Source organism: Desmodus rotundus, chromosome 6, assembly GCF_022682495.2.
Source record: "Desmodus rotundus isolate HL8 chromosome 6, HLdesRot8A.1, whole genome shotgun sequence".
NCBI classification, from domain to species: Eukaryota; Metazoa; Chordata; class Mammalia; order Chiroptera; family Phyllostomidae; genus Desmodus; species Desmodus rotundus.
Window position 1 is genome coordinate 94289285 of NC_071392.1, and position 27392 is coordinate 94316676.

At 62.7% G+C, this 27392-nt stretch overlaps 2 protein-coding genes across 3 annotated transcripts; one reads left to right on the forward strand and one right to left on the reverse strand.

The window, feature by feature from the left end:
* Window positions 1–1202: 1202 nt before the first annotated feature.
* Window positions 1203–11116, forward strand: TCFL5 (transcription factor like 5). Of its 2 annotated transcripts, none has more exons than XM_053926181.1 (6): window positions 1203–1945; window positions 2474–2660; window positions 3110–3272; window positions 4649–4898; window positions 6393–6534; window positions 10355–11116. In XM_053926181.1, the coding sequence occupies exons 1-6, from the start codon at window positions 1278–1280 to the stop codon at window positions 10475–10477; spliced, it is 1533 nt and encodes a 510-aa protein (XP_053782156.1). In that variant the 5' UTR covers window positions 1203–1277; the 3' UTR covers window positions 10478–11116. The 2 variants fall into 2 exon arrangements, with proteins under 2 accessions (XP_053782156.1, XP_053782157.1); XM_053926182.1 differs by having other exon boundaries at window positions 4652–4898.
* On the reverse strand, window positions 11115–26996 carry COL9A3 (collagen type IX alpha 3 chain). Its single transcript, XM_053926179.2, has 32 exons — window positions 26875–26996; window positions 26271–26339; window positions 25253–25288; window positions 24645–24716; window positions 23947–24000; window positions 22921–22956; window positions 22672–22695; window positions 22390–22443; window positions 22055–22108; window positions 21697–21738; window positions 20906–20962; window positions 20539–20592; window positions 19955–20008; window positions 19649–19702; window positions 19215–19268; window positions 18757–18810; window positions 18109–18162; window positions 17253–17306; window positions 17090–17143; window positions 16849–16893; window positions 16706–16759; window positions 16558–16611; window positions 16086–16139; window positions 15896–15967; window positions 15025–15060; window positions 14582–14626; window positions 14300–14332; window positions 14058–14204; window positions 13916–13970; window positions 13314–13496; window positions 12510–12587; window positions 11115–11914 (listed from the first exon to the last, which is right to left on the reverse strand). Exons 1-32 carry the CDS (start codon window positions 26947–26949, stop codon window positions 11724–11726), a joined length of 2052 nt encoding a protein of 683 aa, XP_053782154.1. The 5' UTR covers window positions 26950–26996; the 3' UTR covers window positions 11115–11723.
* Between the last annotated feature and the right edge of the window lie 396 nt (window positions 26997–27392).

Here is a 27392-nt window from a genome sequence, read left to right on the forward strand (position 1 = left end):
TGTTCTGCGGAGTGCATTGTTGCTGAATCAATCTGCTCGCTCTCTCTGCTACAAACTCTGTGTGTTCGGTTCAATTCCATGTCTGTGATCACCAAGACCCTGGTCACCTGTGCCCACCTGCGACAGTTTTATGATTTTGCTCTTGAAATTTGGTATTTCAGTCAACAGAAACTAATTTTTATGTTAGGTGTGGAATAGTGCTCTAAGTTCATCTTTTTCTCAACGATTAATCCGCTGCCCTGGTCTCTTTCACCGACCATTCAGTCCGTCATTTCTCTACTGGGGACGTATTGAGTGGGAATGAAGAAAAGCAAGTTACAAAGTCACATACTACATAGAATGAGCTTGTGTTTATTCAAAGAAAAGATACTGGAAGGGACACAGGTGGCATCCAAAGACTTTGGTGTCTAAGCAGGGACAGTGCAGAACCTGCTTGGGAGAAAACCTCCATCAGGAGCCTTTCAGCACCGGTTCCCGTACACAAAACCAACCATGTGGCGAGCCGGGTGCAGGTGCGAGGGTACAGTCATTATTTTGAGGCTGCAAAAGTAAAGGGCACCTGTTCTATGATGTTACTTACACAGGATGCGAGATGTAGGAATAGACAAACCTTTAGGGACAGAAAGGAGAGGAGCGCCCGTCGGGGGTAGGGTGTGGGGAAGGCGAGACGCAGCTCACAGGCACCGGCTTCTCTCTCCCGGAGCGACAGTTCGGCGCAGTGAGCACTACCGGCCCCTGAACCGCACGCTCACGTGGACGAGCGGTGTGGACGGGGCGTAGTCTCAGCCAAGCTGCTCGAATTGAGCTCCTTGGCCAGCATTCGTGGAGGGCATTGCTGCACGCCCGGCGCAGCCCGGGGAGGAACTGGGACCTGCTGGCTGTGTGCATTGACCGGACTTCCCAGCCGGCACACCTGGATTCGGGGCCCCGTTTCCCTTGTCTACTGTTGGGGCGCACGTAGACTGCGTGCGCCCACACGCAACCCCTGGAACCCGCGGTGGAGGCGTTCCGGCCCGCGGAGGCGGGCACAGGGCAGCCTGGCCCCGCCCCTCACCCCCGCGTGCGCGCGCAGCCCGGGTCCGGCTGCCGCGGGCGAGGGGCGGGGCGGCGGGCGGTTGGAGGGCTGGGCCAGCGGGCCAGGGGTGCGCAGGGGGAGGGGCTGCCGTTGGGGGCGGGGCCGCGCAGGCGCGCTGGCCCGGCGGTTTCCGGCGCGCCGTCTGCGGGATCCCGTCTGTCGCCGGCCTGCCCGCCGCGCGCCCCCCGCCGTTGGCGCCGGCATGTCGGGCCCCGGGCCGCGGGAGCCGCCGCAGGCGCAGGCGGGCGGGCCGGCGGGCCCCGAGGGCGCGGACGCGGCGCTGGGCGAGGCGGGGCTGAGCTTCACGACCACCGACCTGAGCCTGGTGGAGATGACGGAGGTCGAGTACACGCAGCTGCAGCACATCCTCTATTCGCACATGGAGGCGGCGGCCGAGGGCGAGCTCGAGACGCGCCTCAACTCGGCCTTCCTGGCGGCGGGCGGCGCGGCGGCGGGAGGCGCGGCAGCGACGGGGGGCGCGGCGGCGACGGCGACGGGGGGCGCGGCGCCCGTGTACCCACTGCTGTGTCCGCCCGCGCTGGCCGACGGCGGCTTCGCGGGCGCCAATCCGTGCCTGGGCCACATCGACTTCCAGGAGCTGCGCATGATGCTGCTGAGCGAGGCGGGCGCTCCCCCTGCCCCCGCCGCCGCCGAGAAGACGCCGGGCGCCGATGGCCCGGGCGCAGCGCGGCCCAAGGCGCCCGACGCCACCGGCAAGGAGAACGCGTCGGCCGCGGAGGGCGCCCCCGAGGCGCGGGCCAAATCGGCGGTGCGCGTCCGCCTGGAGGACCGCTTCAACAGCATCCCCGCCGAGCCCCCGCCCGCCCCGCGCGGCACAGAGCCTCCGGAGCCTGGCGTGGCGCTCAACAAGTGGGTGCCCGGGAGCGGAGGGCTGGCCCCGCGGGGTCTGGGTGTGGAGGGAGGAAGGGGTCCTGTGCAGGGACGCCGGCTCCCCTCTGACTGCTATCCCCTAGGGAGCAGGCCTGCCGGTCTGGGAGCAGGAGGTGCACAGCGAGGCTCTGAGTGGAACTCGCAGCTTCCCCTGCAGCGATGGGGCAGCGCAGTGACCCCTCAGCCTTCTACCCACCCCCACGCTGAAGTCCCCCCCCATGCTATGCACTGTCATGACCTTTGGAGGATGGCTCTCAAAGGAGATTGGGGTCAAGGGCGGGACAAGGAGAGAGGATACACAGCTCCTCCCTCTGGCGGGAGAAGGTTGGAACTGGCCCCACACCTGCTGGCAGTTGCCTTGTGGAGGTTTTCCTGATGGGGGCGTTGCTCTCCAGAACAAGCCGTGTTATCCCCAGCGAGGAATGGATGGCAGATGGGGCCCCGTGTCAGGAAGCCTTTTTGCCACCATATCGTCATGAGTTTCTGGGTTTTCTTTTGTCTTGGCAGTTTGGTGACTCTTATTCGACACCCGTCGGAGTTAGTGAACGTTCCTCTTCATCAACAGCAAAACAAATGCACAACGTTAGTGAAAAATAAGACGGCGGGTGCGGCCACCACGCTGCAACTCACCTACCCCCTGTTCACGGCCAACGCCTGTTCCTCTGGGGCAGGCACCGGCCTCTCGCAGACACAGGTTCGGAAAGCACGGTCTCTGTTACCTGTGGCCCAGGGGCCTTTCCCTTTCATGGAGCTTATTTTATTTTAAGATTTGACGTATTTACTTTTAGAGAGGGGAAGGGAGGGAGAAAGAGGAGGAGCAAAACATCACTGTGTGGTTGTCTGTCATGTGCCCCCTACTGGGGACCTGCCCTGCAGCCCAGGCATGTGCTCTGACTGGGAGTCGAACCAGCGTCGCTTTGGTTCGTAGGCCAGCGCTCAGTCCACTGAGCCACATCAGCCAGGTTGAGTTTATTTTAAAATCGAGACCACTTACAGGTTTGGGGATTTTTAGAAGTCATCAGTGCACCAAAGCTCTTCCTCTTGCCTATGAATAGCTTTGAAGTCACTTTTGCTGCAGTGCATTTTATTTGTGCAAGAAAGAAGTCACACACTGATAAAGTTCCCTTGCTTTGTCTTTTCCAGAGTTCTAGTAACTCCTGTTCTATACTTGAGGCTGCCAAGCATCAGGATATTGGGTTGCCCAGAGCGTTTTCTTTCTGTTATCAACAAGAAATTGAGTCCACTAAGCAGACTTTAGGTAGTAGAAACAAAGCTTTGCCTGAGCAGGTTTGGATTAAAGTGGGAGGTAAGCCACCTAGTGGAAGGCAGCAGGTCCTTCTGCTGCTGCCTGACCTTTGCCCTCTTGTCCTTGTGGCCTGGGTGGGGGGGGAAGGGGCAGGTAATTTATGAACATGAATGGTCTTGGACGTGTCTCTCATCTTGGGGCTCCTTCCATTCCTGCCCACTCCCAGTCACCTCACTTCGAGCACTCTCCTGAGTTACAAACATCAGTTACAGTCTGTGGAAAGAGTTCAGGGCTGCCTTTTCTTAATAGTAAACATGTGAACACAAAATCTCTATGTTAAGAGATTTACATAAATTTCCAGTTACCGTCATACCATCAGAGCACATTGGTTTTTTCCCTCCTATTTTGTTCCTCATCAGTGAAGCGGGGCCCAGGTTGGAGCCAGCCCAGGCTGGGGTTGGCAGCGAGCGATGTAGCGTGATTCAGACGTTTTGCAAACAGACCCTGCTGAAGGCACACCCGGCCCCCTGGCCGGCCACTCCCAGTCCCTTTTTCCCTGAAGACCGACCATCTTTCACGTTGCCCACCACAACAGCACGGCTTACGCCGAGCTTCTCTGGGAGCCGGTGAACACAGCGTGGGGTGCAGGGCTGCTGCTTTCTCCTGTGGCAATACTTAGTCTCCCTCGTTTTTGTGACACTTTCTGCAGAAGCATATGCTGACCCTGTGGGGTGTGAGGGCGACATTAAACTATCCTGTACTGACTGCGCAGCAGACGGAGTAAAATGTGACCCATGCCTGTGGACCCATCTGTCTCCCGTGAAAAGGTGTCCACCAGCGGGACTGTGCTGAGGGACTCTTTCAAACGTGGCCTGGCGTGGCGTCTGGGGATGTGGGCCCATGCACAGCAGTTAGACGTCTGCTGCTCCGTGTTTGGTGGGGAGTTGATGAATTTCTTCAGCCCGGGCCAGGGCGATGGAGTGACCACCCCCCTCTCGTGGGGAAACGCACTCGTCAGGGGAGGTGTATTGAAACCTGAGCCACTTAGCTGTTGTCCGCTCCTGAGAACTGCAGGTAGAATGTCAGTTGTCACATCAGAATTCCAGTTTTCCCTCCACTCTGCAGATCAGAAAAATCAAGCAACTTCTTGCTTTTTCAGTTCATAGATGACAGTTAACGCCTGTTGATTAGCGACGAGGCTTTGACGAGATTTTGTTGGTAACACTCGGCGTGTTGTAGTGTAGTTCTGGGTTTAGGCCCGCTGGGCTTTTGGACACGTGGACCAGCCACCGGGGCTAGCTTGTATTTTGCGGGTCTCTGCTCCTTACTAATGTTTATGTCTTGGATTGAAGATGCCAAAAATGTAGTCAGCATTAAGGTAGATCAGTTAAGGAAAATAAAAAGTTAAAATACCTGTTTTTTTTCCTTTTGCAAAGAAGAAGCGCTGTGCAAACAAGCAATAAATAAGAGGAATCGGAGTAGGATACGGCAGCTGGACACCAGCGTGGAGCGAAGAGCCCTGGGAGAGATTCAGAACGTGGGGGAAGGTGCACCCGCGGCCCCGGGCCCCTGGCAGTCCACGTCCACCGAGCCGTCGCAGCCCCATCCCGGGGAGCAGGCCCAGAGCGCCCCAGGTGGGAGGTCACAGCGCAGGGAGAGGCACAACCGCATGGAGAGGGACCGAAGGTGAGGTGCGCGCGCCTTCCCCGCGTCAGCTCGTTGGTGGACGCGTACCTTAGACTCACGTTAGAAGCGGTGGGTGCCCTATCGTATACACAAGAGCGGCTGTGACCGAGTTCAGAGGGAGGAAGCATCGGCATGAGGAGACACGGGCTGGGCTTTGCTGGGTGGGTTGAGGTCCTCAACACCCCAGGCCCTCCTGGTGGGTGAGGAGGGCTCGCGGCTTTGATTCATTATAGAGAAAAGACGTGACAAAATTGGCAAAGGCTCCAGGGGAGGAGGGGGGACCAGGGACTCCACCTGGGGGAGTCCCTCAGGGGCACTTCACCCCCAGCCCCGAGGTCTGGGACACGGGGACCTCTGCCAGCAGGCTCGGTGCCTGGGACTTTGTCGGGGTCAGTCCTGTGGGCGTCCCCTGCCTGGTACACGGCCAGGTGGCTGACCCAGAAGGAAAGCCCGTGTTTCACACACACTGCAATGCTTGTACAAACCACTTAGGCACAGGGAGCCCCACTTAACCAATGGTGGAGGGGGGGCCCACCTCCCCACAACCCAGGTTCCCAGAGGCCAGCCAGGCCAGCCTCGTGGGCAGCACTTCCTGACAGGTCGTCCCACCGGCCAACTCCCTGCACCTTTGTCACCAGTGCGTCCTGGTTCTTTTGAGAATGTTGGGGACAGAGGAGGTTAAAACTGTTACATTTAAGCCGCTCTGTCTGTAGATTTTATTTGTGCTGTTCTGCGTAGAACCAAAGGGTAGTGAAGCTCTCTCTCACCACGGGGTTCTTACACAGAACTCACCAGCCTCGTCACACACTGAGCACGTGCCCATTCCTGTCCTGGGCTCGGCTTGCCCATTCTTTCCACCTCGTCTTGAGCTTCTGTCTGCCAGACAGAGATGCCGTCTGCTGCGCAGGTCGCAGCAAGGAGGCGAGCCGCTATGGCGGGCACCAGGAAATGCCGGCTGTGTCTGCAGAAAGCCCCACGTGTCCTGTGGGGGGCGAGACACCAGGGCCATGCCGTCTAAGTCGTCCAAGCATCGGCTTCGGTTGGGCTCTGCCCGTCACTGCATACGCGTGTGAGAGCTACAGATGGCCCAGTGGTTGCTCTGGCCATGATTCGCGTTGTCTCTGAAATTGCCTGGGTTTCCTCTTTGAGCCAGGCCCCTGGAGAAGCAAGGCTAGGGATCCGAGTCCTGGGCACGTACGGGCAGGCTGCCCAGAAAAACCACACACAACACTTTCGTCCGACTTCAGGGGTTTGGCTCCATCCTTGGTCTGGACACTTGTACTCGGCCTCTGAGAAGCAAATAGGGAAGCTCCTGGGGAGGGCGCCTGAGGCAGCAGGGGCCTCTAGGGAAGGCGCCCGGCCGAGGACAGTGGTGTGCTCTGGGTCCTGAGAGGACGGCAGGCCCTGCCCGAGCCCTCGGTGCCAGGTCCCTAAGCGCCAGCCCTTTGAGGGCGGACGGTCCTCTGTGTGGTCACGCCGGGTTTTGCCGCACAGGCGCAGGATCCGCATTTGCTGTGACGAGCTGAACCTCTTGGTCCCGTTCTGCAACGCCGAGACGGACAAGGCCACGACCCTGCAGTGGACCACCGCTTTCCTGAAGTACATCCAGGAGCGGCACGGCGATTCTCTGAAGAAGGTGAGTCTGCGGGCTGAGGCTCCCATCCGGGCCGCTATCGGGGCGCTGTGGCCTTTCCCCTGAAGATCCCAAACCGTCGTGTGAGTCCTGGAACCTGATGTCACGCAGAGTGCGGTGTGAGTAGGGCTCTGTGCACTCACAACAGGACTTATCATTGGTGAGCACGGTGGCTACAGCCTGGACTGTTCACTGGACGTCAGAGTGGCCAGAGTCAGGGGAAGGGTCCTGACAGGTTGAGCGCCTGCTGTGTGCAGTGGGTGGTGCTGGGCACGAAGGGGCTTAGAGACCTGCAGGGGGAGATCTTTTGTTTTGCCCTCAGAAAACCCAAAGGGATGAAGCAAGAATAGACGTCCCCCCAAAAAAAAACCCAAAAGCAGAGAAATGTCAAATGGTCTGGAGTTCAGAAGGCAGGAGAGAGAGAGACACCTGCACGGGCTGGGTGCCTGTGGACGACTTGGGCCTGGGGCCCGAGCACCGTGGTTCCTTCGTGCGGCCAGTGAGCGCGTAGCGGGGCTCCCGTTGGACCGAGTGTGCAAGTGCGGGGGCCTGTCTGCCCCGTCCCTGGTTCAGAGGAGAGAGTGGAGGTGGTGTGGGGGCCTTGGCTCGGGTACTGGCCACAGAGCGGGCAGCCTGGGTGGCGGGTGATGCGGCCTTGGGGACGGCAGCCTGCGCTCCCTGTCCGAGCCGTGGCGCGGTCGGAGAGCTGCGCCTTCCACGCCCGAGTGCCGGCTGTGCAAGTACCGGCTGTGCGGGGAGCGGCTGTGCGCCTGTCTGTCTCATGTCCTTGCATCTCCAGGCAGCATGTTAGTAGGTCGGGTTTCCTCCAAAGGACCACTGTGTGTCTGCGGTTAGTTACTCCACCGCCATTTGTTGCAGGTAGACTGGTTACTTCTGTGAAACAAAGCCGTTACATTTCTTAAATGATTTAGTGTTGCCTCTGTGTACCTGCTAGAAAATTACTGATAGAATTCATTCCAGTACAAGGAAGGCATCACAACAACAAAAGCCTCATCTCTGTGTGTGTGTGTGTGTATAATGCGCCCCCACACACTAAGATTAAGTAGATTAATAGCTTATGGATGTTCTATTTTGCGGACGTTATCCTTCCTGAATATTTCTGAAGTTCAGTTCCACTGAACGTGCTCCTTCCTTCTGTGCTGCGCCCTCGGACCCATCCAGAAGTGGGCTGCCGCGAGGTCAGCTAGCGTTGGGGGTCAGGAAGTGATCAGCCCACACGCACAGGGGCTTCATGCTCTCCCAGTGACCCCCCTCTCACTTGCCGAATATTCTTGTTCTCCAGATACGGCGTGTGAGACCGAAGTGATTTTCCTGAGTTACTCTAGTCCATGTTTCATTCCGCAGACCTTTCCTGCGCCAGCCAGGCTTCTGCGCTTAGTCGTCTTTAACTTCATTTGAAACAGTTTTGTTAGGTTGTGTTGTGACAGCTGTCCAATCAGTGTGCATTTAAAAAAAACTTATCAAAATTAGTGAACTCTTGGGTAACCATTCTTTTACTTTCATTTTTTAAAAGCTCCTATTTATTTCTTTTTGGTGGGGGGAGGGAGAGCAAAAGAGGAGAAAGATATGGGTGAGAGTTACATCCACTGGTTGCCTCTCACACACCCCCTACTGGGGGCCTGGCCCGCAACCCAGGCATGTGCCCTGACTGGGAATCGAACCAGCGACCTCTTGGTTCACAGTCCCGCGCTCAATCCACTGACCCACACCAGCCAGGGCTATAGCCATTTAATATTGAAGTTGGAAAAAAATAAGCGACATTTTCAGCGTGTTATACTTTATTATTTCAAGAAAGGTAAAAACGCAACTGAAGCGCACAAACAGGTTTGGGCCGTGCGGGGAGAAGGCGCTGTGACCGATTGACGGGGTCGGAGTGTGTGTGGAGGTCCGTGCAGGATGCAGCTTTCTCGCTGGGTGGTGCTGTGCGGTTGCGTAGACCAGGTGCAGTTGACAGATCCAATCGAGACATTAATTGAGAACAGTCAACGTTACACCACGTGGGAGAGAGCCAACATACTCAAAATATGCAAATCAAGTGTTCCTGGTGAAAATGGAAAGTGTCTTTCTTTTTGCTGACAAAACTAAACAGACTTCCTGGCCGACCCAGTACTTGGAACGCAGCAGAGACTCCCCTGGCCTGTGGGCAGCTGTCCCCAGTGTCTCAAGCAGGCGACATGGCTGTGCAGACCTGCGGCAGTGGGCGGCTGCGGCCGGGCGTCCAGGGGCCCACAGGGTCAGGCCCGAGCGTCCCAGTCTGGTCGGTCTGGTGGACACTTGCTGTGTGGGGAGCCGGGGCTCTGGGAAGGAGAGGTTGGGGCGGGAGTGAAGCCTCTGGCAGGGGCCGCAGAGCTGACTGCCTAGACTGTGGGGCGCGGCAGGGGAGCCGTGGGCCGTACTTGCAGGGATGTGGGGTGCTAGGTGGGGATGGGGGGGGCGCTGGGGCTTCTGGCTGCAGCGCCCCCCTCTCACCCCCCCGCCCCGCCCTGCAGGCAGGGAGAAACTGTGGTGGGCGGAGCCCATGCTATTTCAGGTGCTGTGGCACTGGGTGTGGCTGTCGGCGGACTGGCGGGTCCTTGTGGGCAAGCAGGTGCTTGGCTTTGTGTCGTGCTCAGTGAAGCCCACCGCACAGCAATGCCCGCGTGTGTCGCCGACCTCACGCAGCTGCCTGTGCGCCCTGAAGTCACCCATCGTTACGGCCGTGGCCATGCCTCCCCAGGCGGGCTGTACTTCTCTGATGCTGTCTGATATCCCCATCCCCAAGATGACTTTATTTTATTTTATGTTTATTCTTACCTGAGGACATATTTTTCAGTGCTTTTAGACAGAGGGGAAGGGAGGGAGAGAGGGAGAGAAACATCAATGTGTGGTTGTCTCTCCCATGACCCCTACTAGGGACCTGGCCCACAACCCAGGCGTGTGCCCTGACTGGGAATCAGACCAACGACCCTTTGGTTTGCAGGCCAGCCCTCAATCCACTGAGCCACACTAGCCAGGGTTTGAGGTGTTTTGATAAATCGTGAAAACCCCTTAAAACTCAGCTTTTTCTCTGATGTCTTGTTGAAAACAGATGCTAATTGACAGAAGTGAATGAGAACGACCAGCTGACCATCAGCTCAGCTGAGGAGGGTTGGGCAGGCCCCCGCCTGTGTCACAGTCACCCCCAGCTCCCCATAATTTGGTCCCCCAGGACCGAGAGAGTGCAGGCGGGGCTACAGCTTAACCCTTCTGGAAAGTATTAGAAGTACAGGGGCCCCTGGGGCTAGCCTCACATGTGAAGATGGCTTCGAAATCTCTGCTCGGACTTTCTTGTCTGAGAAATGGCCGTTTTGCTTCTGACGCCTGTTTAGTTATTTTAAAAGGCAAATTCTGCCCTGGTCGGGTAGGTCAGGTGGGGAGAGCGTCATCCCAATAGGCCAAGGTTGTGGGTTCGATCCCCAGTTAAGGCACATAGAAGAATCAACCAGTGAATGAAATGCATCAATAAGCGGGCAACCAATCAGTGGTTCTCTAAAAAACAAAGTCAGTGAAATAGAAGACGGCCTTGCCGTCTGGCCAGGCATTCGGGAAGCAGTTGGAAAACTAAGTGAAAATATGCATCACTGACTGTGTGACAGAAGTGTTTGAATGCCCGTTTTTATCAGGTAGGCCCCAGTGAGATGCGCCACGGATGCGCCGCGAGTGTGCAGGTGGCGCCCTGACGTCCCCGTGTGCTTGGAAGCAAGCGGCTCAGCGCTGAGTCCAGCCTTCTGGGTGTGAAGGCGGCAGTGCTCACGTCTCAGGTGGTGCCCTTTATCGTCCGTAGGAATTCGAGAGTGTGTTCTGCGGTAAAACCGGCAGGAGGCTAAAGCTGACCAGACCGGACTCCCTGGTGGCGTGTCCCGTGCAGGAGAGTCTACAGAGCAGCCCCGCCACGGAGATCAAGTGACCTGCGGGGACGCTGGTTCCTGGGAAGCACGCGGCCCTCCCGGCCCCACACGTCCGCAGCCCTGGGGCTCACGCCGACCGCCAACTCGGAGGGACGCAACTCCAGTGAGACTCCAGGGGGGACTCCGAAAGCACATTCCATAAAAATATTTATCTAAAACAGAATATCTGTCCACCAATGTCCTCTTAGACCATTCGGGCTGAACACACCTTGACAATTAGTAAGTACTGTTTCAATTATCTGTCTGATTCCATCATGTTTTCTTAACATGATAACTTAAAAAATTAACATCCTTTGTAATTTCTTTAGTCTTACCAGGCACACCGCTTTTTAATTATTTTATTGACATTTAAATATGCCCCCTTAGCAATTGGAACAAGTCAAAATGTTCTTCACTAGAAGTAGTTGGAAATTTATTTCATTTGTTTATCGCCTCCCCTTGTAACAACCTCCGGCCTCACGGCTGTTCTACAGAGTGCGGCTGAGTTCCACCTCTCGGCCGGAGGTGCCCAGCACGCCCCTCAAGCCCCTTTCGTCCGTAGAAGAGATGCTTTCCGGGGCAGGGGCCGCTTCGCCGACCTCGCCTCCACGCTGAGAGACATTATTTTCCGTGTAATAAACTATAGTGTTCAGAACCGAGTTTTCAAACGAGTGGCTTTATTCAGGACAACAGGTGACACCGACAGGGTTAGTGCAATACAGAGTCACCTCCCACGAATACTGCTGGTCGGAGACGGTGTGAGGCCCACACATGAAGGAGCAGGCGGCTGGACTGGGCCGGGCCGGGGCATGGAGGGCGCTGCCTAGTAGGAGCCCTTTACCTCTGTTGTAGCCCTGCGGGCGGCTGTGACGCGGGTCCACTTTATCATTTCACTGGGGCCGCACCTGGCGTTACACCAGTGCTGGTGAGCATGCCGCCGAGCCTTCTTTCAGGACTTGTGTGCGCCCAGGCCCTCCCTGCGGTGCCATGCACCGCCCCTGTCCGAGGTGCGAGCTCCCCGCCGGCCAGGCTGCTGTGAACACAGGAGGAGACCACCTTCCCAGCGGCTGGGGAAGGAAGCTCGGGCACAGGTGTCCAGGTGCTGCCACTGAGGATGCAGGTGGGGGGGGGGGGGCGGGGGCAGGCCGGCGAGGCTGAGCGGGATGTCAGCGCAGCATGGTGTCCTTGCGGGGCGCTGCTGAGCCCCGCTGTCCCCCCGGAGCCCGCTGCTTTGGTGGGCATCACCCTCACTGCCTGGGTTGTGCTTTAGGAGCTTCTGGGACCCGACTTCTCCCCGCCCCCGCCCATCACGGCTCCTTGGCAGGCCGAGGTGTCGCAGATGCCGGGGGTCCCCTGAGCACCAACGGCGCCGGGAAGGCCGGGGTCTCCGGGCGGCCCAGGCTCGCCGTGGGCCCCGTCTTGGCCGTCTTTGCCTACGCCAGGCACGCCTTGCGGTCCTTGAGACAGATGAGCAAGGTGAGTGTGGATGCAGGAGACCTGCTGGCAGTGGGCCCGCCGCCGCCCTGCCCTGCTGTGTGCTGGCCTGGGTCTTACCCGGAGGGGCCAGGGAGGGGGCCCGGGCGGGGGAAGCGCAGGGCAGACAGGGTGAGCGAGGGGAGCCTGGTGGGGACCGGTGAGGACACCCCCACCTGGGCGGGGTGCAGGTGGAGGTGTGTCAGCAGGGGAGAAGCCAGGAGCCTGGGGTGCGGCCTCAAGGGCCCAGGGAGGAGATTGGGGGTGTTGGTGGGGGGGAGTCCTGTGCCCCAGAAGCGGCAGGGCTGGCCTTCGCTGGGGACAGTGCTCAGGTGACAGTGAAATGTAAACATTCAGGGTCAGTTAGAAGGTTCTGTTAGAACTTAACTGACATGGACACTAGATGGCGGTAGTGAGAGTGCACGGAAGGGACCTGTTTGGAACCGCAGTGGGATTAGCCAGGCCTGCTTACGGGTCAAAGGCCCACCGGCCCCACTGCTGAGGGGGCCGCGCCTGGGAAAGCTCGGGCGCTCAGAAAAGGTGCCAAGAGACAAACGCGGGTGACCCGTGGCCTCATACCTGGCAGCCCCTGGTCTCCGTCAGGCCCGTCCAGACCCGCTCCGGTTGCGCCCTTGTCTCCTCTGTCCCCCGGGTTTCCTGTTGGAGGGGTTTGGCAGACACACGGGTTTAGAGCTTTGGGGCCGCGACATGAGCCTCCCGGCACCTGGGACCCCGCTGTAGAGCACTGTGACCCGAGGAGACTGGTCCGTCTGCCCTCTAGTGCCGAATTGTCCAGTGCCTGAGCTCTCTTAGAACAAAGTTGTGTGGCCAGTAGGTCAGAGCAAGTTGGAACCGTGAGCTTTAAATTCTTCATTTGGGCCACAAGTTTCCACGACGAGCTGCCGGCCACCGTGCATCTTACGGTAAACTAAGTGCTAAAGGCCATTCGGGGAAAGGCTCGTGTCCGGCACGGTCTGTGCTGCTGCCCCGAGGCACACACCTGGGATTCCATCCCCTCTCTGAGTTGCGTGCCCTAGTTCTTTGTACGTGGACTGTGAGATTTTGAGCATTTGCATTTCTGGAGAGGGGCCCTGCGTACTGTCCGCCAAGTGCGGTTCTGGTGGTTTTGGGGGAAAATAGCGCCTTTTAAACAGCGTGGGGCCGGCCTGCAGGGTGGGAATGTATGTGGCTGTGCTGGGCCCCAGGCAGCTCCTGGCGAAGGCGCCGCCTGCCACAGCTTCGGGCGGCTGTGTGTGGGACACAGGCACAGAGTTCCCTCGGGTTCCTGTCCCTCTCTCGTCCCCATGGAGGGGACATCTCCTTCAGGGGATGCAGAATGTGTGGGGTTCCTCAGGGGGCTGTGGTGGGGCCGCCTGGACTCACCTCTGGGTCCGGGGTCTCCCAGCTCTCCGGTAGGACCACGATATCCAGGGGGCCCCCGAGCGCCAGGGTGACCGATGGAACCTGGGGGGCCTGGGGGGCCTGGGGGGCCCGCAGGTCCGGGCCGACCAATGGCTCCTGGCTCCAGTGGCTTCCTCAGGTGAGCGGCCAGCTGTGCAATTTGTTCTTTGGAAACAAAGGTGCGCAGTTACCTGAGGAGGGTCACCCAGAGCACACTGTGCGAAGCATGGGGACTCGGTGCCGCCTTTCAGAAGGGGGTTTGCTGACTGAAAACGGCTTTAGCGGCTCAGGGACTCAGGACAAATGCCGTCCATTCTGCGTGCGCCCAGGAGTGAGTCACAGCCTGGGCCAGAGACTCGGCTTGTCTGAGCTCCTGAAAAGTGTCCTCATACTGGCCAGAAATGTCCACTTGGCCCGCCAAAGCCGAAGGGGCACAATTCTGTGTCCTTGTATTCTGTTCAGCGGACACTTAGGACTGCCCCACGTGCCGGGCATGACGTGGCCTGGTGTGTGGGCCCTCCGGCGGCGCAGCTGTGCCCCGATGATCGTGGGGCACAGGTGGGGGCTGGGGAGGGAGCACTTACCGCTGATCATGCCCCCACACAGCTCCCTGATGCGCTGCTCACTGGCTTCTTTCCCCTGAAATTCACCCAAAGTCAGTCAGCACACGATGGCATGCTGGTCCCCCACCGAGGCCCCCCGACTCACGCTCTGAAGGAAACGTACCGGGACTCCGGGCTTCCCAGTGATGCCAGGCATGCCTTGGACGCCCTGGATGCCCACGGGCCCAGGGGGGCCCGGGACACCATCTACGCCGCTGGTGCCGTTGGGACCCTGGATGCCTTTTGGGCCCAGCTCCCCTCGATTGCCAGGCTGTGGGGGGAACAGCAGGACCAGGTGGCCGGGTGGCCCAGGGGGCCAGTGGGCTCCTTCACAGTTTGTCCTCTGACCGTTGTGCAGCCACTCACCTCTCCTTTGGATCCGACGGGGCCCCTGGGTCCCTGCAGAGAGAAGTGGAGCATTGCGGTGACTCGCGTTGTTACTTGGTGGGAAGCAGTTGCCAAGGAACTGGTTAAAGTCAGATCGTCCATGAAACTGCCACACGACTCTTGACTACATGTGACTCCTGGCGTGGCTGTCTCCTCCTGCCCGGGGCCTGCAGGCGGCCCTTCTCCATGTGGGCGGTCCCCGAACCTGGCCGCCGTGCCCAGCTGTTACAACAGTGAGGTCAGCGGTGCCATCACACTCACCGGCTCGCCTTTGTCCCCGGGAAGACCGTCGGAACCGGCAATGCCCTGAAACGACAACCCGAAGTTAAAGGGACTGTCCACACTGTTCCCAGACCTCAGTGCAGCCCGGGGCACGAGACCCCAGCTGGCATCGGCTGTTGACCCGAATGGGCTTTCTTCCCAGGAGAACCTCAGCCAGGTTCAGATTGTCCCAGGTCTCCGGACGGTATAAAAAGGGCCTTGGCAGCCTGGAGAAGCAGGCGGATTCCAGACCTGCCCCTGTTGCTGGCCTAAGCCAGCAGGGGGCCCACTCTCCTGGAGATTGGCCCAGTGTTCTCTTCGCCACCCTCCTCTGGGAGAAACCGGTGAGAGCCAGAGGACAAAGGTGGAGGAGGGAAGTGAGAAGCGAGTCACCACACCCGGAGGTCAGAGCCAGGCCTCCCCACACCTGCCTTGCAGCTCACCTGGTCGCCCTTAGGGCCTGTGGCTCCTTCTGGGCCCTGCACAGAGGGAAGGCTCAGTGTTAGAGGACTCGGAATTGAAGGCATGCGCACCCTCCCTGGACGCTCGGCCCCAAGGCCAGGTCCATGTGTGCAACCCCTCTCTGTGCCTGTCCCCTCGGTGTCTCAGGATCTTCTGTGGAACCGCCTGTCTCCCAGGGGCTCCGCAGCGTCTTTCATTTGGTCTCGTCTCCATCACCGGGAGCGGCGTGGGGCCCCTTGCTGCCGCAGCGTCGGAGCTGCTGAGTCAGAGGGTCCAGAGCACCAGGTGGTCATCTCCCAGCGGCCCGGGAGCTGAGGGACATGGCTGGGAATCACGGGCTGGACACTGAGGCGTGACACACAGTGGTGCCTCTGCTGAGATGGCGGTGTGAGAAGGGCCCAGTGGTGTGGCCAGCGGGGCCCAGATGCAGGCGAGGGCACGGCGGGGCATCGGTGGCTGGCCCCTGCCTTGCCCCTTGGAGGCCCTGCCGTGGTTGGACCTCCTAACCCTGGAACATCCCCCCGGAGGCTGAGAGAGCACCTGCTGTCCCCCCAGTGCTGCCGGAAGAGGGAGCATCTCCAGTGTCTGGGGCAGATGTGGCCTTGAGGACACAGCCGGTGGAGGGGCCCCCGCGGCGCAGCAGGGCAGGCAGCCAAGGAAGACGATGCCCAGGGGCCCTCTACAGCCCTAGTGGGAGCCTACTGTCTGTCACGAGACGACTGGGAAAGGCTAGAGAAGTTAGGTGCGGTGACGGTCACGGGTTTGGAGTGACGGTTTTCAGGCTCATTTCAAAGCCATGTGACCCTGCACCCCAGGGACCCTCGGGAGAGCCGTGCTGGTGCAGCCACTCACCCGGTCGCCCACACCGCCACGGAGGCCCTGGGCGCCTGGCAGGCCAGGGTCCCCGATGCTGCCCTTTGAGCCCTGCAAACAAAGGCCCACTGGTCAGCACCCACGAGGGAGCCACACAGGGACCCCTCCCTGCCGAGCTGGCCCACCTGGGCTCAGCCCACACCAGGGCCCCAAACTGAACCGGACCCACCTGGAAGCCTTGGGTGCCAGGGTTCCCGGGAGGGCCTTGTGGGCCGAGAGCCCCCTGAGAATCAGAAGGGCAGTGTGAGTTCAGCTCTGCCTCCCCAGGGGCTAGGCAGACCCAGGAGCCTGTCCAGAGCCATCTGGCCCCGTTGTAAGGGCCTGAGGTGGGGGGTGTCCTGTGGGGTAGCTGGGGGTGCGGGTGGCCAGGTCAGGCACACACTGGGCTCTCATGCATCAGCCAGACTTGGTGCCTGGAACCGAAGCCCAGGGCCCCTGGCTCTGGCCATCATCGTCCCCTTCTGAGGTGAGGACATGCGGTTTGGGGAGCGCCCAGCGCACCTGCTGGCCCCTGGCTGGGTCTTGGCTCTGTCTCCTCTGCACACAAGGAGGGCTCAAGCCTGGCCTTCACCACCCCTGGGTTTCACGCGCTCGGCCCTGGGTCCACACCCACCCCCTGCCCTTGCTTGCTCCCCACTCACCGCCGAGCCCCTGTGGCCAGCCTCACCGCGCTCCCCAGGCATGCCCATGTCTCCCTACGCAGGGAGGGAGGGTGTCAGCAGGGCCGGTGCCCAGGGGGTGTGGAGGGGAGGGTAAGGGAGGGGTGGGGAGGGGTCCGGGGACACTCACCGGGATGCCGGGCTCTCCCAAGGGGCCAGCCTCGCCCAGCTCTCCAGCTCTGCCCTGTGGGGGACAGGAGCCCTGAGCGCCTGCCGCCCTCTGTGCAGGGCCCTAGGCTGGCCTCCCCTCCCCCTGAGAAAGAAACCACCTACCAGTTCTCCTTTCTCACCCTTGGACCCTGCTCGACCCGGGAGGCCCTGCAGGACAGAGGTCAGGGGTCAGAGCTGCTGAGTCCAGGGGAGAACACTCGGGCCAGAGGCAGAGCGGCCCCAATGGATGTGAGCTTCCTTTCTGTGGAGCCCCCGTCAGGCACCCACAGCAGACGGCCTGTCCTGGGAGCCTGGCCCCTCCCACCCGGCACAGTCCTGGGGCCCCCTGGAGCCCCACACTCACCGGCAGTCCATTGGGACCCTTCTCTCCTGGGGCGCCATGGTGACCGGCCTCTCCCTGCAGGAGATTTGGGGGGGCGGGGAGTGAGGGGGTGCTGATGCGGCGGGGGGGGGGGGCAGGACTCCCCGCAGACCCCTCCCCTGCAGGCCACTGGCTGAATACTAACCTTCTCGCCATCCAGTCCCAGCATGCCGTTTCTGCCGTCCTTGCCTGGCATGCCCTGGGGACAGGCGAGGGTATGAGGCCTGATGGGCAGTGTGCTCCCCATACCCCATCCTCCCCAGCCCCGTTGCCCTCGGGTGGACGCCTCCTGCCGCCCCCCCCCCCCCCCCCCCCCGCACTGACTCAGCCTTCTGAGCTAGCAGACCCTGAACTGGCCTCGAGGCTCCGTGGCCGCAGGTTACCGTGTGCCCCCGCTCAGACCCTCCAGGTGAGGGGGCGCCCTGTGGGAACCTGCGTGACCCTCCACCTCTACCCGACCCCTCACGGCCCCTAGGGAGTCCCGTTTTACAGGTGGGGAAACTGAGGCTTGGGAGCCGGGCTTCGGCCCAGCCTGTCTGACCCCACACTCTTGACTGTTTGGAGCTGAGGACCCAGCTGATCCCGGGGAGGGGGCTGCCCAACAGCGCTTCCCTCATTGCTGCCCTTGGCCCTGGGTCCCCACTCCCAGGCGTCCTGCCCAGAGCGGGAGGTCACCAGGGGGTCTGGGCTGAGTGTGGGCACAGAGGGTGGGTGCCCAGCACTGTGTTTGCTGGCCCTGCTCAGCCCCCTGCGTCTTGCGGGCCCCAGATGCAGGCAAGTTCAAGCAAACAGCCCTGGCCTCCACGCAGCCAGGACGGCAGCCAGCGAAACGAAGACCTGGGGCCTGTTCGACCACCGTGACATATTTCCAGGGGACGACCGCATGGTGTGAAGCCCGAGGACATGGGCGCAGACGACAGGAAGCTGTGGGGTAGCCAGGCGCAACAGCAACGCAGCGACACCCGTGCCAACCCCTCGCCGCAGCGGCTGCAGGGACTCACCGGCTCTCCAGCCAGCCCGGTCACTCCGGGGGCTCCTTTGGGGCCCGGTCGGCCCTAGAAGACATGAAAGTTGCTGCAGCCGGGACCCACGAGGACCATCCCTCCCAGTGGGCTCTCATTCCTGGCCAGCTTGTTGTGCTGGGGCCAGAGGATGGCTGTGCTGGCCAATCCCCAGGGCCAGGGGCCTATCCTAGGGCCCTGCAGCGCCTCCAGCACTGGGCGGCCACCTCTGTATCTCTGGGCAGCCGCTAGGCTCAGCCCAGGGAAAGAACCAGTGTATTGGGGGGTCCACAGGCAAATGCCGGTCCGGGGACAGTCACTCTGGTGCTTAATCACCTCTGGCCTTACTGCATTTTCTTAACCTGAGTCACCTGCTCTGTGTTGGTTCCCCTCACAGGGCAGCCTGGGCTCGGGTCAGGCCACAGTGCCCGGGGCCCCTCAATGGGCGTGCATCAGGGCCAGCAGCAGCCGCTGCTCAGGGGAGGCTGGTCGGATGACGGCCGCTTCAAGGAGCCACTTGGAAATGGGCGCTGAGGGCCCCAGTGGCTCACCCCTGCCATCCCCGGGAAGGGGCAGCCACCCCATGTCCCCAGCTTGGGCCATCTGTGTGTCCTCCCAGACCCAGAGATGCACGGGTCTCTTACTCACGAGGTCGCCCTTGGGGCCGCGGAACCCATCGGGGCCCCTCTCGCCTCTGTCACCCTGAAATGACAAGGGGGGACAGGGACAGAGCTCACAACTCAAGCAGGTGGGGAGCTGTACTGAAGTGTGACTGGCTGGGGTGACAGCCCAGAGGTGGGCAGAGGTGCAGGTGGCCCATGCTGCTGAGGGTCTTGAGCCCCAGGGGATGCTGCCCCAGTCCACTTCATGCCCAGAAGAAGGAATGCAAGTAAGTCTTCCACGAAGCACAGAGAGCCTTTGGGGGACTTGCCCCCTGGGGGGCCCACTGGCTCCTGCTCAGGTGTACCCATGGGCACCTGCCCTGGGGTGCCCATGGATCGGCTCCAGCCCAAGAGGGGCCAGTGCAGCCCAGTGGGGCTGGGGAGGCGTCTGAGGGAGGAGGAGGGGAGGGGACAAAGAGCCTCCACCCCCAGGGTCCCACATACCGCTTTCCCGGGGCCTCCTGGGATCCCGGGGGGTCCTCGGAACCCGATGGGACCCTGTAGAGAAGAGGGAGCACCTGAGCCTCACTTCTGAAGCCCACCAGCAGCCCACAGAGCACTTCGTTCCATCTGGAGGGGCCCTGCCTTGGACACTCCACCCAAGCCCCCCAGCAGGACCCTCCTGAGTCGGCCACCCAGTGGTCCCCTAACCCCCCATCTGCATTTGCCGAGGTCCCCTCCTGCCCCAACCCCCAGGCCTGAGAAGCCTTCATAGCCCTGGCTTTGGGAAGGAGAGGGAAGGGAGGCCCAGAGATAGCCTCCCGTGGCCCAGCTGTGGCCACTGGAAAGGTTGGGCGGGGAGGGCCCCCACCACCTGGCTGATGTTGGGTTGGGCCACGGGGCCCCACGGTGCAGCACGTGGGAGCTGGCAGACTCACCCGGTCCCCGGGAGGCCCGAGAGGCCCTGGAAGTCCTCGGAGACCCCGAGGGCCCTGTGGGACGAGAGTGGAGATGCAGCCCCGGGGCCACAATCCCCTGAGGGCCCCCCAGCGGCTTCCCCGGAAACCCACGCCCTCAGCTCAGGCCCTGGCAGGACGGGCCATGGACCCCTGGGATCCGCAGCTTGAGAGGCAGGGCCCTGGCCACATCCCTGTCATGGGTGTTGGTAACTGTCTCTCATCCCCGGGCTGTCCATGGGGCTCCCATCCTGCACCCTCACCCCATCCAGCCTGTGCCCCACTCACCTGCAGCCCCACTGTGCCGGGGAGGCCAGGGGGCCCGGGGGGGCCAGGGTCACCCTGCAGGGGAAGTGGACAAAGCAATAGTTAGGGGGTCAGTTCCCAGCTCTCCCAGCCCCTTCCCACTCCCGCTGGCCCTGCCCCCATGTCCCCAGCCTCTGTTTCAGCCAGTGCCCCGCCACCACTCCTGGCTGGGGTGGCCCCTGCTGCCCACGTGGGGGCCTGGCCATACCCACCACGCTGGAGGGCAGGTAGCCTCACCCCAGCCTGTGGGAGAGGAAGGGCAGATCTGTGGGCAGTGGCTATTGCAGGGAAGTAGGGACCGCTGGGGACACTACCAGTGGAAGCCACCCTTCTCTGGCCACCGGTGAGGGTAACCCCAGCTGGCTGTGGTGGGGGCCTCTCCAGAGACCCTGGCCCTGGGCAGCCAGGCCTGCTGGGGAGGCATGCCATTGGGGTTCGCCCGCAGTGCTGCCAGAGCCCACTTGCTCCCACCTCCACCCGGCTGCAGCCCTAGTCACCACCACCAAGTGCCCCTCCGGCTGCCACGACCCGAGCAGACACCACCCTAGCAGGCACCATCCACGCACCTTCTCGCCGTCCTTGCCGACTTCTCCTTGCTCCCCTTTGTAGCCAGTGGGTCCCTGGAAGTGGGGGGTGATAAGTCACAGCCTGATCCTCCCAGTGGCCCTGGATCCCAAACCCCTGGGGGAAGCAGGCCAGGCCCCAGGGGCATAGCCGGGCCTGGAAGGGGTTGGGGCCTGACCACGCCAGCTCTCTCAGCTGCAGGAGGGGTGATGGGGAGGGGGAACAGAGCAAGGCGCCCAGGCAGGGTGGGAGGCCAGCTCCCCTTTCTGAGCCCCCACGTGCCCCCATCTCAGCCCATGGAGGGCCATGCTGCCCCCTGGGGGCGTGGAGGTGGGTTGGGGTCTGAGTCACATCGTGGCCACCACTGACCTTGAACCCTGGCATCCCTGGGGGGCCAGGGGGCCCTGGTGGACAGATGGCCGGGCACTGTTGGAAAACAGAGTGGTCAGCCCCCTCCCAGACACAGGGCCTCATTCAGGGCGGGCCGCGGGCTCTGTGGAGCCAGACCTCAGCTGTCAGGCCCCAGGGCCGCCTCCTCACAGCCCAGCTCTGATTTCTCAGCCTCAGCGCAGGCTCGGCCTGCTGCCGTGGGGGTCAGTGGGTATCTGCGGCAACACAAAAGGGGCCTTCATATGAGCCCCAGCTCCCTGCCGTGAGCGGCGGCGGCTCCTCCACACACAGATGTGCTTTAGGAGGGGAGGCCTGTCCCTCGGGCACAGACTGGATGCTCCACATGGGGGAGGGTGTGGGGTGGGGGCTGAGGATTCCAGACCATTCCGCAGCTGATCTGGCACAGCCAGGCCCTCAACCTTGGCAGACCCCTCGGGGGCTCAGCCCCCCCCTCTGGGACACAGGTGGGGAGGGGACACAGGTGGGGGCATTTCCCTTTCACACCAGCGAGGAAGCTCAAAGGCCAAGACAGCAGCGAGTCCCAGACTCTAGTCTGGACCCTTCTGCGAGGGGTGCAATCTGTCTGTGGTGCCCAGGGCCGCCGCTGAGGGCCGTGGGCAGCCCGGGGCCCTGGGAGGGCAGCTGAGCCCAGACCTGCCCCTGCCTCCCCTTTGGGGGCGGAACAGGCGGGCCTCCAGATGGGCACAAGGTCAGGGATTGGGCAGAGCCCCCTCCCACCAAGACAGGCCCCCTCCACAAACAGCGCCCACCTGAAGGTCCGTCGCGCCTTCGGGGAAGACCCCTGGGTGGCCCTGCAACAGAGATGGCCGACTGCAACCCGGCCCACCACCCTCCCCGTCCCTCCTCGCACCCGCCGCCACTGGAGACTTGGGCCCCTCGGCCCCGACACGGCCAGTGCTTCGTGCTGCTGACACATCTGGGGGCAGGGGACAGTGACAGAAACATCTGCCCTGGGGGTGGGGGGGCCACCCTCCCCAAGTCTCTGGTTCAGCCCTGGGCTCAGCTGGGTCTGGACAGAGGGTGCAGGTGTGGATCCTGGGGTGTCCTGGGGGCCGAGGATGGGGGAGGGGAGTCATCCGTGCCTGCAGCCCCCTGCTCAGTACTTACAGGGGGTCCCGGAGGGCCGGGAGGGCCGGGCAGGCCTGGGAGTCCAGATGGTCCCTGGGGGTGGGTTATGACTTAGATGGAGCAGGACTGGACTGTGTCCTTGGGGGCCGTCTCCAGCTCTGCCCACCTCCCCGGCCAGACCTGCTTCTAGTGTCTGTGCTCCTGAGGTCTGGGTTGTCCCTGTCCCCTGATGCCACCCGGGCTTCCCTCAAGAAAGGAAAGGGAGGAGGGGAGGCAGGGGAGGGGAGAGAAAAGGGAAGGGGAGAGACTAGGGAAGCCCTGGTGGTGGAAGTAGGGGGTCCCAGCGGTGGGGAGGGTCTGGGGAAGCCGCTCACCGGGGGGCCCCGGAGGCCAAGTCCACCTGGGAGCCCGCTGACTCCTGCCTCTCCCTGGGGGGGTAAAGAGGCAAGGGTGGGAGTCATGCCCAAGGGCTCCCGGACCTCCACACAGGGCCCATCTGCCCTCTCTGAAGACACAGAGACTCTGGGGGGCCGGCCAGGTCTCTGTCGCCTCCAGAAGCCCCGCTTCACCCCTGCCCTGGTTTGGGATCTGGCAGCCAGGCTGGCCCTGGGTGGGTGTAGTGGGCACGCTCAGGTGGGGGTCCCAAGGGTACTCACAGGGGGTCCAGGGAGGCCTTTGCCCTGCAAAGCCAACAACAGGGTCAGAGTGGCTGGGGACAGGACGGTGATCCCCCCTCCCCTGACGACCAGGCAGGTGCAGGGAAGAGCGCTCAGGGGTCTGGGTGCGGGAGAGCCTCCCCACCCCCAGAGGAGAGGACCTGCCCAGAGAGCACCCAGGACCGGCCCGGGAGGACGGCAGACCCTCCCGCCCCTCAAACTCCCACCCGGAGAAGAGACAGGACTCACCCCAAGCCCAGGTGGCCCCGGGGGCCCCAGACTTCCCTGCGGAAGGAAACTGGGTGTCAGGAGCGGGCTGGGCCCAGTTGCCCATCCTGTTCACAAACATGTTCGTCCCCCAATCCATCCCACACCTTCTTTGAGAAGGGGGCCCCATTGTATAGAGGACTGAGGCCCTGGGCATGGGGGGACCTCTGGACCCCCAGTGGCTTGCGTTCTCTCGGCCAGGAAGTCTTCCAGGTGAGCTGCCGCAGGGGTCACTGAGGCCTTGACCCATGGGAGGGAGCCCAGAACTCGGGCCAGTCTGCCCACATGGCCCTGGGCCTCTTGCAGCCTAGCATCCCGAGGACACTGTCCTTGTTCTAAGGCCACTCTCCTCCTGTGTCCCCCCAGCTCAGACTCCCTTCAGGAGGCCTGGGGCTCCCTCCCCCTCCCCCTTCCCCACCCCCCACCCACTGGGCCCCAAAGGACCCGCGGGCCCCAGCAGCCGCTTGTCTCCCGCACTCCCATAGCTGAGCTCCCGAAGGCGGGGCTGTGCCTGTGTCCCAGGGCTGGGGTGCACGGTCACTGCTCTCAAGGGGAAGGGGACAGCGTGCGGGCTTGGAGAGTCTTCCCCAAGAGGCACTGGTTGGTCAGGAAGCGGGCTTCAGGAAATAGTGGTCAGATGTAGGGCGCAGTCTAGGTGACCGTGGGCCTCTCGGGTGGGCACAGAGACGGAATGGGAGAGGTCCCCCCGGGGAGGGGGGCGCATGGGGTCAGTCGTCCCCCAACCACCCTGGCCTCCCTAACACAGTCCGAACGCCAGTACCACTGTGCCCGCAGGCGGGTGTGGAACAGGGAGGGCTCTGCCAGGGGCAGTCCACTCCCCCCCAGTGTCCCCTGCGCTCCTGCCCCACCTGCGGCACCGTCCCTGTCATGGCAACTGCCCCCAGAGCTGCCGGCCCCATGGCCTGTGGACGGAGGGGTGCCAGCCTGGCCTTCCCAGAGCCGGCCTCATCTGGAGCTGAAGTTGCCTCAGACAGCGCGGGCACTCACCCGTTCTCCAGGGGCACCCTTGGATCCCGGCGGTCCTTCCCTCCCGGTCAGGCCCTGGGGAGGGGGCGGAGGGCTCAAGGGGTCATGTGGAAAGGACGTGCCCCCGGCTCCCCCCGCCCCGTGTGCAGGGGAAGAACAGGCCGTGGGCCCTTCCCTAACTAAACTGAGTCCAGAGCTGCTGAGGAGACCGTGGGCCGGGCACCTTCCTCTCCTGGCCGCCTACTATCCACCGGGTGTGTCGGGCCCCTGGGGGGCACCGGGCAGCCAGCGGGAGGCCCAGCAGGCAGGACAGCTCACATCTCAGGGCCCTGCCACCCTCACGAAGCTCAGTGGTCCTGGGGCCAGGCCTGGAGCCCCTGGTGACCGAGGCACAGCTGGGGCTGGGAGGGGCCTGGGTAATGGGTGCTTGTCCCCTCATAAACAAGAGGTGCTGGGCCTTTCACCTCTGCAGTGGGTAGGCTCTGTCCCCTGCCGGTCCAGCCACACTAGGCTCCGGGATAAAGGCCAGGGGAGCCCTGCTGGGGCATCTGGATGCTGGGGCAGGCCCGGCGGGAGGAGAGCAATTAACCCAAACTCCTGGGGCTGGGAAGGAACCCTTCCGGCCCTGGCGCAGAGTGAGGACTGGGGGCGGTGGTGGGAGAGGGGGCTCAGGGGGCTCAGGGGGCGGGGAGGGGCCCTGGGGAAGCGGGAACACTCACATCTACGCCGGGGAGCCCTGGCAGCCCAGCCTCTCCTGGTTTCCCTGGCTTCCCTGCAGCCCCTTTCGGTCCCTGGGTGGGGAGGGCAGAGGCGTGAGGAAGCAATCAAGCATTTTCCAGCCTGGGCGCCAATAGGGGCCCTCTCCGCCAAGGTGCAACTCGGTGTCCCAAAGACCCTGCCCAGCCGGGGTCCCTGCCCACCCCACACTGGCCCCAGGGGGGCCTCCCTCTCCCCTGTGCCCTTAGTCACGTCTACAGGATGTCCACCTGGACACTTCAGCCTCCCCAGCTTGGGGCTGGCTCCCTCTGTGGGCCCCCTCCGTGAGCCCAGGACCCCCAGTTCCAGGCCGAACAGCTCTGTGAGGGCTCACGAGCGGGACCTCTGACCTGCTCCCCAGCAGGGCTGCATTCCAGGCCCAAAGGAAGCTTCGAAGCCAGAACCTGTCTGCAGTCACACAGAACCCTGTGCACTGCCTCCCCCGCTCCCGGGTTCAGCCCCTGCGGGGCCCTCCATCCGGTTACCCAGGCCCCCTGTGGGGGGCGGGGTATCAATGCCCCCTCTGTTTCAGGCCCGCGCTTCCCTCCCCCACCACAGCAGGGGCACTCACCGGGGGCCCAGGCAGGCCAGGAGGGCCAGCTTCTCCCTGCAGAAGGGGAGACACCCTGTGTGACCAAGTGTCCCCTGAAGACCCCACCCCTGATGGATGCCCCTCACCCCCTCGTCCACACCTAGGGGCGCTTCCTCTCCAGGACCAGGCACAGGTGAGCCCCGGGGAAGGGGCGAGCCAGGCAGGCTGGGTGTGGCACCCACATGGCCCACACGCTCTGGGAGATCATCACTCTGAGAGCTCAGGGACGTGACCCCCAGAAACGAGGGCGCACATCCTGAGGCCCTGGGCCTCCACTGGCCAGAAAGCTTCAGAAACTCGGCCTCCTGCCTCCATGTGGTCAGAGGGGGTGGTCCTGGCCCTGTCGCAGCCCACGAAGGCCACCCCGGCCTCTCCCCCACACCCAGTGGGCAGGGCTTCAAGTGCAAGCCTCCTCGGAATGCCTGACTGGCTTGGCCTGGGAGCCCCGGGAGCCAGGGGCCCAGGCGGGTGGGAGATGTGTGGGGTCCAGGTTGAGGGGGAGGCATCGTGGAGGCGCCCCTGCCCTTCATGGAGGTGGCTGGGTGGGGGTGGCCAGGCGGCAGGGCTTCTGCTGCCCCTCCACGGGCTGCCTGGGCACCTGTGGGGGCTGCACGCAGCACAGGCCCCCCCAAGGCTGGCTCCAGCCCCCAGTGTCCCAGGCGGACGGCCAGGCCCCAGACAACCATGCCCAAACCCCAGAACACAGGGGCGCAGGGCCCCACACCTCAGGGACCTCACTTCCAGTCCAGGGACCACCATGTTGTCATCTCCGCACCCCGCCCGGGGATGCGATCCCACGGGGTGTGTCCCAGGTGAGAACAGGGCCACCTTTGTCTCATCTCACACCCCACGAGGGTGCTGGCCATTGGCCCTGGCATTGCCCAACCCTGGGAGGTGGGACTTAGTCTTCTCTCCATCAATCCTGGGGGTTCGGGGAGGTCTGGGGCAACCAGAGCCCACAGACCCCTTCCGGGCCCTTCCCACACCCCACACTCACATCGATGCCGTCCTTGCCTGGCTTCCCAGGTGGCCCTTGGGGGCCCGGGGGGCCTCGCGGGCCCGTTTTCTGAAATGGAGAAATGCTGTTAGGCACCTGGGCCTGGTCACCCTCCCCTCCAGGTGGGTCTCCTGGCCGTCGGGTCACCCCCAGGGCAACCTTCTTCCCAGGTTGCCCCACACTGGGGCCCATGGGTCTGGTGGCCTCAGAGACCCCGTGGAAGTGTGGGCTGCCCTGTCTGGGTAGCCAGGAGGGGCTGTGGCGGCCCTGCCAGGGCGGGCGCCTCGGGGAACAAAGGCGACATTGTGTCTCTGGTGGTGGCAGCCCTGGTGTGGCTGGACCCCAGCCTGGAGATGAGCAGGCAGCCACCTGGGCTCCTCCTGAGTGGCCCCGGGGTCTGTGGGGGCTCAGCCTGCCGCTGCACTGAGAGTCGGCATCCCAGGCTCGCCTGCTGGCCAGCTCAGTGCAGCGGGGACTGGGCAGCGGGGACTGGGGGTTGTCTCCCGGGCTGCGCTGCTCCATGCCTGACATCAGAGCCCTGGGCCCCCGCCCCAGCCTGCTGTTCGCCAGTACGGGCCCGGCTCTCCCGCGGCCCTGTGCTCACCTGCGCCTCGGTCACCAGTGTCTCAGCCAGTAACTGCCCAAGCAGGAGCAGGACCAGTGCCGGGGCTCGGGCCATGGCTGCGCTGGGTCTGAGCTGCGCAGGCAGCGGCCGCTGGGCTGGGGCTCGGGGCTCAGCGGGCGGGGCGGACCGTGGGCTGGTCGCCAGCGCCCGCCCCTCCAGCTGCGCACAAGCCCCCCATTCAGCGGGGCCCACCTGGGCGGGCGGGGGCTTCCGCTGCCCGCGCTCCCCGCCGAGCCGGCCAGGGGGAAACAGCTCCAGCGGCAATTTTTTGGCTGGTCTCTGAGTTAAAATTAACCCGGACTGGTGAGTTACACACACACACCTTTTAGCGAAGAAGAAAGATGCTCTTTACTCCCTGCTCCTCCCCCAGGGTGCGGAGAGCCTTCACTGAGGGGATCCTTCGGGGAAGCAGTGGCTTTCGTCCCAGAACTGGGATCCAGAAGCTGCCCACTCTTCCCTGGGTCCTGAGTGAGGTCCCGGCTGCCCAAGGCCCAGGC

Coding starts and splice junctions, on each gene's coding strand:
- TCFL5 (XM_053926181.1), top strand. CDS start 1,278: ATGTCGGGCCCCGGGCCGCGGGAGCCGCCGCAGGCGCAGGCGGGCGGG. Junction 4,899..6,392: donor CGCATGGAGAGGGACCGAAG/GTGAGGTGCGCG, acceptor TTTGCCGCACAG/GCGCAGGATCCGCATTTGCT. Junction 6,535..10,354: donor ACGGCGATTCTCTGAAGAAG/GTGAGTCTGCGG, acceptor TATCGTCCGTAG/GAATTCGAGAGTGTGTTCTG.
- COL9A3 (XM_053926179.2), bottom strand. CDS start 26,949: ATGGCCCGAGCCCCGGCACTGGTCCTGCTCCTGCTTGGGCAGTTACTG. Junction 17,144..17,252: donor TGGGACTGGATGGCGAGAAG/GTTAGTATTCAG, acceptor AATCTCCTGCAG/GGAGAGGCCGGTCACCATGG. Junction 16,894..17,089: donor AGGGTCCCAATGGACTGCCG/GTGAGTGTGGGG, acceptor TCTGTCCTGCAG/GGCCTCCCGGGTCGAGCAGG.